General features: G+C 36.5%; 1 protein-coding gene across 1 annotated transcript in view; it reads right to left on the bottom strand.

Annotated features, from left to right (window-relative positions):
• The window catches only part of TEKT3 (tektin 3), a 12,989-nt gene extending 6,659 nt beyond the window's left edge, over positions 1-6,330 (bottom strand). The window contains exons 1-2 of the mRNA XM_081805999.1: positions 5,752-6,330; positions 5,082-5,165 (exon numbers count right to left, since the gene is read on the bottom strand). Coding sequence (XP_081662125.1) covers positions 5,082-5,165; positions 5,752-6,330 — 663 coding nt within the window. The remainder of the gene's footprint in view (positions 1-5,081; positions 5,166-5,751) is intronic.
• Positions 6,331-11,749: the final 5,419 nt, after the last annotated feature.

Here is an 11,749-nt window from a genome sequence, read left to right as displayed (position 1 = left end):
AAAAAAAAAAAAGAAAATACTATTTAACACCCAAAATCCTAGTGAGCTTTTATACTATGTATACACAAGGCATGTAGTGGGAATGTCCGGGACTTTAATGGGGAAAAAAATGCATTTAATGAGACTCTTGTTATAAAAAATATTCTTCAACAATAATTTCTATATTTGAATTTAAATAATGTCGTATGATAAATATCAGATGGTTGGAGGCAGAAGGGTTCATGGAAATAGGGAATGCCTACCTTTGGAATTGTCTCCCACTGTTAATTTATCTATTAATCTGTACTCAAGGTTCATTTGGCTTTAAAAAGTTCAAGGAGTTAGCCTAGTCTAGGAGGACCAAAAAGATGGTAACCCTGATCAATCCCCCAAGAGAAGCCATTCTATAAGAATTTGGTGAATATCACTGATTGAATGTAAAAGTCAACAGAATTCATGAGAAAATATTTCAATGTGGCCACCTTCTTCAAAAGCAGGCCTTTTAAGGCTACTTCTTTTCTTTGCCAATGTTTATTTAGTTATTCAAAAAAATTAGACCAGTGTTGGTTAAAAGATATGCTAATATCACTACTTTGAGTAAGCTAAGGATACACTCATTACTTGAATTAATTGGCAATGATCAAGGCACCCCTCAGTTGACAAACCATTACTTTAACTGCAGATTTAGTTATTTTGAGATAAAGTAACCTCTGCTACTGGTCTAGAAAATATTAAACCCCTAAAGCAGTGGTGGTGGTTGTTTAAAAAATAGATTTATTGAGATATAACTCATGTACAATAGAGCTCACGTATTTGACTGTACAATTCAATGGTTTTCAGTATATTCAGAGTTATGTAACCATCACCAGAACCAATTGTAGAACATCCTCATTACTTCCCAAAGAAACAACATACCCTTTCACTGTCACCCCGTTTCCAATCTCCTGAGCCTGTTTCTCTGAGGCTGCCACTAATCTACTCAGTCTCTATAGATTTCCCTAATCTGGACATTTCATGGAAATGGAATCCTGCAATGTGCCGTCCTTTGTGCCTGACTGCTTCACTTAGCATAAATTTTCAAGGATCATCCATGTAGTAGAATGTTTTAGCACTTTTTATGACTAAATAACATTCTACCGTATGGCTACACCACATTTTATATGTCACTGATCAGCTGATGGACATTTGTGTTGTTTCTAAATGGCTGTTACGAATAATGCTGCTATGAACATTCATGTACAAGTTCTTGTGTAGGTATGTACTTACTCTTGGGCAGATACATAGGAGTAGAACTACTGAATCATATGGCTACTCTATATTTAACCATTTTCCAAAGCAGGTGCATCCTTTACATCCCAACCAGCACATTCCCACCACACTTGCTATTATCTGTGTTTCTAAGTATAGCCATTCTAAGGGGTGTGAGGTGGTATTTCATTGTGGCTTTATTTGCATTTCCCTGATGAACTAATGATGAGCGTTTTTTACTGTCCTTTATCAGCCATGTGTATATGCATTTTGGAGAACTCTCTGTTCAAATCCTTTGCCTATTTTGAGTTGGGTTATTTGGGGTTTTTTTTAGCTTTAATTTCAAGAGTTCTTTATATATTATGGATACAAGTCCTTTATCAGATGTATGATTTGAGAAGATTTTCTTCCATTCTATGGATTTTCTTTTCACTTTGTTGGTGATGTTCTTTGAAGCATCCAAGTTTGTCATTTGGTGATGATCAGTTTATCTCTTTTTTCTTATGTTGTGTGCGGTTTGTGCTTTTGGTGTCAGATTTAAGAAATGGTTGCCTATTCCTGTGTCACAAATATTTATGCCTATGTTTTCTTCTAAGAGTTTTACAATTGTAGCTCTTACATTTAAGTCTTTGATCCACTTTTATTCAATTTTTTATATATGGTGTGATGTAAAAGTCCAACTTCAGTCTTTTGCACACAGACATCCAACTCTCCAATCACCATTTGTTCATGAGAGTATTCCTTTCCCATTGATCATCTCGGCACCCTTGTTGAAGACGAATTGATTGTAAAAGGGAGGATTTATTTCTGGATTCTCAAATTCTATTCCATTGATCTATATGTCTATCTTTATTGTCTCATGTATTGTAACTTTGTAGTAAGTTTTTAAATCAAGAAGCGTGGGTCCTCTGAATTTCTTCTTTTTCAATATTATTTTGGCTATTCTGAATCCCTTGAATTTCCATGTGAATTTCAGGATCAGCTTGTCGGTTTTTACAAAGAAGTCAGCTGGGATTTTGACAAGGATTCTGTTGAATCTATGGTCCATGTTGAGAAGTACAGCCACCTTAACACTATTTAAGTCTCCCAATACATGCACATATGTCCACTCATTTAGGTCTTCATTAATTCCTATCAACAATATTTTACAGTGGTTCTGAACTCTGGCTGTTCATTAAAATTATCTGGGGAATATTTTTAATACCAATGCCTAGTCCCCACTCCAGATTTGAATCAGAATTTCTGGGTGTGGGACCCAGTCATTGATGTTTTTAAAACCTTCTTCAAGTGATTCTAAGGTGCAGCCAGGTTTGAGAGCTAGAATAATACACTAAAAGTAGTAAAGTTTAAAAAAAAGAAAAAGTCTTGTAAATACCAAGAGATATTCTGATGAAGTTAAGAATTGTTAGAACTGATGTATAATTTACTTGATACAAAACATCTCAGGATCACTGAGAAGAAGAGGCCAAAGGATATTTGCTGGTAAATTCTTCCCCCTTTAGAATGACAAAGTAGATTACAGATTATTTCAAGATGGGAGATTCATCAGAGGCAGGGAAGGAAGAAACAGCAGAGCATCGACCCATCCACATAAAGCTACTTGATTTGGGATCTTGTTCCTAATCACTCATGTGGCAGCAATAGGTACTGTGGCTTTTACAAAATAGATTGCATAGCCTCTTTGTAGTGGCCAAAACTTTCCTGAATTTATTATTTCCATGCATATTTCTTTCAGAGAATCACGCAGTAGAGGAAAGCAAAGAGCAAATTAAAAAAAAAAAACTTCTGCTTATCATCCGTAATGCAATAGGTCACTAAAAATAATTTAATGCAATGTTAAGAGGGACCCTGATGATTTATGAGGATAATATTACTGATGACCAACTTGCGAGCTCATCACATTTACTTTCTTACCAAGGATTCTTTTTTTTTTTTTTTTAACCAAGGACCAATCACAGAAAGGCAAACAGGTGGGACCCAGCCATGCTGGTTCAAGGATAGTGAATTGATTTCCTGCTGCAGAAATTCAGCAAGTCAGAGTAGGAAATGGGACTGAGAGGGAGTGAGAGCCAGACAATGGAAGGTCATAGAAATTAGGGAGTCAAGGAAGAGTTTTTAGCGGCTCGAACCACTGGTGGAAATGGTAGTGCAAATCCAAGTGAAGGGAAGATATTTGGGGATTTCGCATTAACCAGCTCTGAAGGAGGAAAGGATGGTTTTGAACAATGGTAAGAGAGAACAGAATGGAAAGGAGAGGAACAATTTTACAGGAGCTGGAAACTGATTACAAAGGGTGAAGATAGTCAGCAAGCCATGCCACAAGTGACAGGAGAACCTTGGTACCATCAGTAGGAAGGGGAAGGTGGAAGGCATCGGGGTAGAAGGAAAGTACACTTTCAGGCTTCATGAATATGAACCAAAAAAGCGGGGAGGGGTAGCAGGCTTTCCAACATAAATTCATTTGACAGGGACTTAGGGACACAGAACTAATGCACAATAGAGTGTCTGGCCTGAAAAAGAGATTAGGAAGGCCAAAGCATGAAGCGGATGAAATCTTAAGGAATGGCACAGATCTTGTGGGAGTAAGTCTGGCAAGTGAAGGCCAGAGAACTTAGACCTAAGTCACATTTAATTGGTGGACATGGAAGGGAGCCTAGCAGGAGAATCAGCATAGTAGTGCGCATAGGACTCTCAGCTTCTGGATGACAATTTGGCTATAGAGCAAAACTTCCCAAAAGCATCTGCTTTTTGACCCACCCATTACATTTCTTGAAAAGTATTCCAAGGAAATAATCAGAAATACATACAGTTATCAATAATAATATTTTTGTACACAGCTGTGTTATTATAATAGCAAGAAAACCAAAGGGGGACTGAGATAGGGAAACAACTTAACTATTCAAAAAGAAAGAATTGATTTTTTTTTTTTAATGGTAGCACCTTCACATTGTGGAACACAGTGTAACCATTAAATTCATGCATATCATACATATACACATAGAAGTATATCTAATGCTATAGGAAAATTACCCCAACACAATTCTTAAATGAATAAAGCACTTTTAGAGGGGAAGGATGAATAGGCAGCACACACAGGATTCTTAGGGAAGTGAAAATACTCTGTATACTACAATGATGGATATGTCATTATACCTTTGTCCAAACCCATAAAATCTGCACCACCAAGAGTGAACCCTAAGGGTATTCCAGACTTTGGATGACAATGATGTATCAATGTAAGTTCATCAATGGTGACAAATGTACCACTCTGGTGGGGGATGTTGGTAATGGGGGAAGCTGTGCCCTAGCAGGGGCTGTATGGGAAATCTCTATGCCTTACCCTCAGTTTTGCTGTGAACCTAAAACTGCTCTAAAAAAATTAAGTCTTTAAAAAGAATGGTGCTGCCTTCCCTACAACCATATTTAAGAATAAACATCGTTGAGCATTTATCCATCAAAAAAAGCACTATTCAAATTATGTATACAGTATAATTCTAATCTTGAAGACATGTTTGTGTGTCTTTTAGTTGGATGGTGTCTAAGTATGATTAATAAAAAGAAATTCTCTGAAATTCTCTGAATAAACTGAAATTCTCCAAAATTAACAGTGATTTCTGTCCAACTGAGCTTCAGATGATTTTTATCTTTCTTTATCCTAGTCTGTATCTTTTGAATTCTCTCAATGAACATCTATTACTTTTATAACCAAAAAAAAAAAAAAATCTTTTCTAAATGCTATAAACATTTGATACTATATCTTATTTATAAATGGCTTCATATAACATAATTTTTGTTTGTTTCTACACATTAAGCACATATTTGCAACTACATTTCTTGCTATTGACTGTACTTACCGTCAACAGTTCGGCTTCCACTTCATCGTGAACTAGATCAATCCCCATTCTCTTCTCTCGATGAAATAGACATTCTCTGGCTACCTACAGATACACAAATAATGGTGAGCAGTAGCCAGAGGCCAGCAACAAACTAAAATGCTGCCTCCATGACCATAACAACTGGCTTAACCTCAGGCCCATTTCTCTATTCAATCAAACTCACTCCATCTCCTAAGATGGTCTCATTGATCATTTCACTGTGCCCTAAAAAGGAATCATAACATATGCACAGGAGGCATTTCATGACACAGATTAAAAGAACAGTACTTTTTTCCTTCAAATATTATATACAATAATCCAGGGACAGCAATGCCCAGGCAGCCTATTTAATAAATGGGTAGATGGCATTCTTACCATAAAACACTGTGGACCCTAAGGGTGTCTCTCTACTTAACCTCCTTTGCTTTGCATGCAGAATTCATTCTACTTAAATAGTTGTTCTGTAGGATGTGTAAAACTGGTCATGGTTTTACCAACTACTGAAAGTAGTTGGAGATGGACTGATAGGACGTTGGCTTCTATAGGTGAAGTGAAGCATAATTTGACAGAGAATAACCACAGTAATTCACTTAGTGGATTATAATCATACAAATATGTAGTGTCTTTTATTATAAGGTCTTATATTTACCTGAAGAGGGGCTTCTGTCTCCATCAAAGCCCTCTCCAATTTTTTCTTAACATCAGTGAGTTCATTTGTCTCTCCAATCATTGCATCCAACTCATGAGTGATTTCAGATTTCCAAAATCCTATGTCATTGACTCGTTCTCCCAAATTTTGGGTGGAGTCTGCTTGAGTTTTTCTTGTTTGCTGATATTTGTCTTGAATCAGGCGAGATGTATCTACCCTTAGTCTCTCTGAATTATGTCGGGAAGTGTTGGATTCTAGATAGTTGGTTAAATTGGACCTGTACCAATCATCAGGAGTATACCTTGTGAAGAGAGTGGTTCTATTGGAAACAAAGGGAAGCATGGTACTCTCGCACACCTTCTGAGATCTGGTGCAGTACGGACCCAAGGTTGGCAAGTTGGAGGCTACTTTGTAGTATGTACTTGGTCTCCAAGGAAGGCTCAAGGTATGGGTTAAATTGTAGTGGGGGAAGCGGTCCCTATAGCTTGATGCCATAGTACTGATGGCTGGTAGAATGTTGGTCGGTGTTGGTCTAGGGTGGGCATAAGTTGCCGTTAACGTAGAACCTAAAGGCTCCATGATGCTCAAACACTATTTGTAAATCTCTCCTGTTTAAAAGGGGGGGAGGATGTAAAAACAGACAGTCACATAAATTAATCTTTGGTGAAAATTTACAAATAAAAGCCACATTTGACTTTTAGTAGCAGTACTCCCTAACATATTAGGTATTTGTTCTAATTTGATATCCACCCTTACCAGTGATAATATGTTCCAAAAATATTTTTTCCTATCTCTGTTTCTAGAATATACTAAAAACTACTTTTTTTTGGATTGGCCACTTGAATTTCTGAAATTTTTTTAAATTATGATTTAAATTTAAGTTATTATTATCTTGTAACAAATCTAAATTAAGAGCCTGAAGTATGCATTTTAACAGGGACTCAAATCTTGGCTCTGCTATTTACTAGCTGTGAGGCATTGGGCAAATTACTTAAGCTATCTGTGCCTCAATTTCCTCATCTCTAAAATGGGAATAATAGTAGTACTTACTTCTCTGGATTATTATGAGAGGTATTACCAGCAGGATGTTACTTGGCAGCATTTCCCCTACCAAGTCATCCTAAATGAGCACAAAACCTGGATAACAATAGTGTGCTTGGTGTGCAAACATAGCTCAAGGCAAATACCTGGCTCCCTTCTCCTGGCAACTTCCCACCTCTAGGCACCTCCCATACAGACACTCTAGAGCAGTTATGAGAGTAAGCAAGACAATGTTAAGCACTTGAAATGCTTATCACAGTTCTGGGCTCAAAATAAACATTCAATAAATGTGAGCTTTTTAAACTACTAATTCAAAAGAGTATATAAAATAAAAGATAAATATCCATCCCTCCCCCAAAAGGGAACACTTTGAACATTGAGTAGTTCATTAATAGCTGTTTCTTTCCAGATTTTCCTATTATATACCAACATATGTATCATTTTTAAAGCTACCTTAAAAATGCATCTACTTATATACAATTTATACATATGAACAGAGCTTTTTAAATACAAATATTGAATTATCTTAATCATTATATGTATTATTTATCATTATTAATCATTATATGTATATATTATTATACATTGTTAATCATTATATGTATTATTTTTTTCTTTTTTTTTTAAGATTTTATTTATTTATTCATGAGGGACAGAGAGAGAGAGAGAGGCAGAGGGAGAAGCAGGCTCCCAAGGAGCAGGGAGCCTGACACGGGGCTCCATCGCAGGACGCCGGGATCATGACCTGAGCCAAAGGCAGACGCTTAACCGACTGAGCCACCCAGGCGCCCTAGAACACACATTTTTAAAAATATTTCTGACCTCTCCCCCTGTTAGAACATATAGATCCACTTCATTCTTTTTACCAGTTGAAAAGTATTCTATTGTCTAGAACTTTTGGTTATTATTAGCCCAGACCACAGCTGATTGACATACTTTTCAGCATGTAAACATCATTCTGTTTGAGGGTTAATGTCTATGGACTCATTTACTGAAAAGGAAAAATAAATCAGATCCAATTCTATAACCATCTCAGGAAAAAAAAAAAACCATTCGATGATTATTTAAATAGCTATGTCTTAAGGCCTTTGGTCCCCAAACCACAAAATAATCTATTTGTAGAATTGTGGTCAAATTGAAACACACTCATTCCACATGTGGTGAAATAGCTGCCCATGCAATGGTGGTGGCCCACACAACCCTAGCTCCCTGACCTTTTCCTAATTCTTCCCTCCCTCAGTCCCCAGATACCTTGTACTGGCCAAGCTTATGAGTATGGTGGTGAAAAAGAAACCTTAATAATCACTTGCAGTTCTTCCCCTCAGTTTGGAAGTTAAACAATGTTTTTCAAAAAAGAAAATTCAAAGCAACTTGAGGCCTTAGGGTCCTCATGGCTACTTTCAGTTCTAACCTCTTCTCCAGTCAAATCTAGAAATAATCTTGTCAGTTTTCTTTCAGCAAGAAACTCCAAGTGGGCTTTGGGCCACTCTTACTTGGATTTTCTTAATTCTTGACAATAAAAGCTAGCGACTTACTTGGTCCTTCAACCAAGGAATTCCAAGTGTAGAATTACCACATATGTTTACTCAACACCTATTATGTTGAAGTCTTGAGCCATCTAAACCCATGTTTTTCAAACCATGAGTCAGCTACTATGAGTGGTGATTTGTGAAATGCAGAGGTTCATAAGCCAGAGGAGACATATGGATTGAGAAATTCAATATAGTTTACAAAACTTTCCAGTGATATGCTTTTTAATTAGGGATGGGGATATAATTTAAAATCTGGAATCTGAAGCATAAAGCTCCATTGTTTAAAGTTCACAGATATAAAGCTCCTCGTGTGTGGCAGTAAGTTTCACATGGAAATACAATATTCTACACAAGACAAAATATTCTATGCAGTTACACAATGGAAGTTCTAGCTCCAGCCAGCCATCTTATAAGTCATTCAGGAAGACGGATTAAAAGACAATAGCACGGCAACATCTTATATTCTGGGTCATTGTTGGTCAAGGAAACTGAGAGTGTCATGGCCTAAGAAATACTTAAAAATTCAAAATAGACTTCTGATTCCAACCATGATAGAGTAATAAAAACTAGACTTAGACTCTTACATCTAAAACACTAGACAAAATATATGAAACGCCTGTTTTGGACAATAGGGAGCACAAGACTCTGATCTCTGAGAAAAGAGAAACAAATAAGGCAAGCCCTCTGATTGTCCTGGCATTCTACCTGGAGGCAATTTCCAGATTACGGGAAAAACAGATGAAAACTGAACAGATCCTGGCAACTTTGTGAGTTGAGGAGGAGATCAGAATTTTGGGAAGCTGAGACAGCTGGAAGTTGTGAAGCAGGATTCCAGAATAATGCAAGCAATGTAGAAAAAGAGCTCCCTAAGTCTATATAGGGGTCCACTTGTGTCTTTGCTAAGCAATAGGATACACATACATCAAGGGACACTGCATGAACTTTGGCAAAGAATGATGGCAGGGTTGTCAGCTGAACAATTTCTAGAGCTCACAGAAGATGGAGAGACATTTTGAACTCAGACCACATCAGAGTGGAGAGTTGTTGGTGATCACCTAGAGCATTCTGTGGAGACCCCAGAGAAGTCACACATTAGAGACAAGGCTGACCTATCTCTGGAGTGAAAGTACTAAAGATTGATTCCAGCAAAGCTTAAAAAGAGGCACAAAGAGATCCAATTAATCCACAAGTAATTTAATTGCCTGACAACATCAAGACATTCAAATATGTACTATCACAATGTCCAGCATTCAATCAAAATTACCAAAGGTAATTTTGTCCAAAATTCCCTATTGTCCAAAACAGCATTCAGACAAAATTACCAGGAAAGATTTGATAGAACAAGCAAACAATATACACGTATTTAAAGGAAAACAAGAACATAATGAACATAAAACAAGAACAGAATCTTTAAAAAAGAACCAAATGTAACTTCAGGAATAAAACATACAACATATACTTATACAGTATATACTTGAACAATTTCACTAGATGGGATTAACAGCAGAGTAGACACTGGAGAAATAAAGATTAGTGAGTTAAAATCTAAACAAACCAAAGCACAGACTTTCGGGGCGCCTGGGTGGCTCAGTTGGTTAAGCGACTGCCTTCAGCTCAGGTCATGGTCCCAGGGTCCTGGGATCGAGCCCCGCATCGGGCTCCCTGCTCAGCGGGGAGTCTGCTTCTCCCTCTCCCACTCCCCCTGCTTGTGTTCCCTCTCGCTGTCTCTCTCTCTCTCTGTCAAATAAATAAATAAAATCTTAAAAAAAAAAAATGCTCTACCAAAGCACAGACTTTCTCTAACTGAGAAAAAAAAAAAAAGAGAAAAGCCTCAGTAATATAGGCACAATATCAAGTAACGAACATCACGTATTTGGAGTGTTGTATAGAAAGGAGAGGGAGATAAAATATTTGAATAATGGCTGCATATTTTCCAAATTTGATGAAAACTATAAATCCTTAGGTCTAAGAAGCTCCAAACACTCCAAAAGGATAAGCACACACCCATACACACACACGTGCACACACTACTACTACCACCATCACCTCAAGGATCATCATAATCAAATTGCTGAAAATCAGCAATAAAGAGAAAAACTTAAAATCAGAGCAAAAAGACACATTACATAGAAAGGAACAATGGTTAGAATTAGTGCAGAATTCTTGTCAAAATCTATGCATGCCAGAAGACAATCAAACAACATCTTTAAATGGCTGGTGGGGGGGGAGGGAAATGTAAGCCTAGAATTGTATGTCCAGTGAAAGTATCCTTCAAAGATGAAGGTGGAATAAAATTTTTTCATAAAAATAAAAGCCAAGATTATTCATCAGCAGCAGAACTGCACTAAAAGAATTGTTAAAAGAAATTCTTCAGGCAAAAAGAAACTGTACCAGATGGAGACTTGGATCTACACAAAGAAATAAAGTGCCAGAAATGGTATGTGTGCTAATATAAAAGATACTCTTTTCTAATTTTTAAATTTCTTTAAAAGACGGTTGTGTAAAGTGAAATAATAAAAAATTATTGTGGAGTTCATAGTAAAAATAGAAGTAAATTATGTGGTCATAATAGCACAAATGTTGGAGAGCTGAAATGGAAATATATTATTCTAAGGGTCATAACTAAAATGGAATAATACTGTTTAAACATATACTGCAACAAGTTTAAAAATGCATATTGTAAACTTTAGAGCATCAGTTCTCAAGATATGACCCAGAACCCACGGACTTGTCCTAAACCTTCTCAGGGGTGACAAGGTCAAAATTATTTTCACAGTAAATGCTCAGGTGCTATTTTCCTTTCTCACTCTAATTCTCTCACAGATTTACAATGGAGTTTTCCAGAGGTGACATGATATGTGATATCACAATAGACTAAATATAGTAGATAGGAGAACCCAACTGCTAAGACAGAAATCAAAGAACTCTACCACATATGTAAAATGATGCTACTCTTCTCACTAGATATTTTTTGTTTCAGGAACATAGCTTTTTAATAAAACATTTTATTTATGTTACTATATAATGGATTGTAATGATTATTTTTAAAAGAATTGATATTTTTAACTGTTCAATTTTAATTTCTAATATAATTAATATTAATGGATGCAATCCACATAAACTAAAGCTCTTTGAGATCCTCAACGTGAGGTTGTTTGAGTACAAAGGGGTCCTGAGACCAAAAATATTTTGAACCACTGACCTGGAACATCTTCTAAAAAAGAAATAAAACAGAATTAAAGCTAATCACCTAAGGGGGGTGGGGAAATAGAAGACTGACAAAGACACATAATTAATCCAAGAGAAAAGAGACAAAAGTAAGACAGAGGAAACAAGTAGCAAGATGGTAGACACAAACCAAATCACATTGTTAATTCTATTTATAATAAATGGTTTAAACAATCAGATTAGAAGGCACAGATTCT

Source organism: Leptonychotes weddellii, chromosome 15 (genome assembly GCF_054177405.1).
Source record: "Leptonychotes weddellii isolate Sample4059 chromosome 15, ASM5417740v2, whole genome shotgun sequence".
NCBI classification, from domain to species: Eukaryota; Metazoa; Chordata; class Mammalia; order Carnivora; family Phocidae; genus Leptonychotes; species Leptonychotes weddellii.
This window is presented reverse-complemented; position numbering and strand designations above follow the sequence as displayed.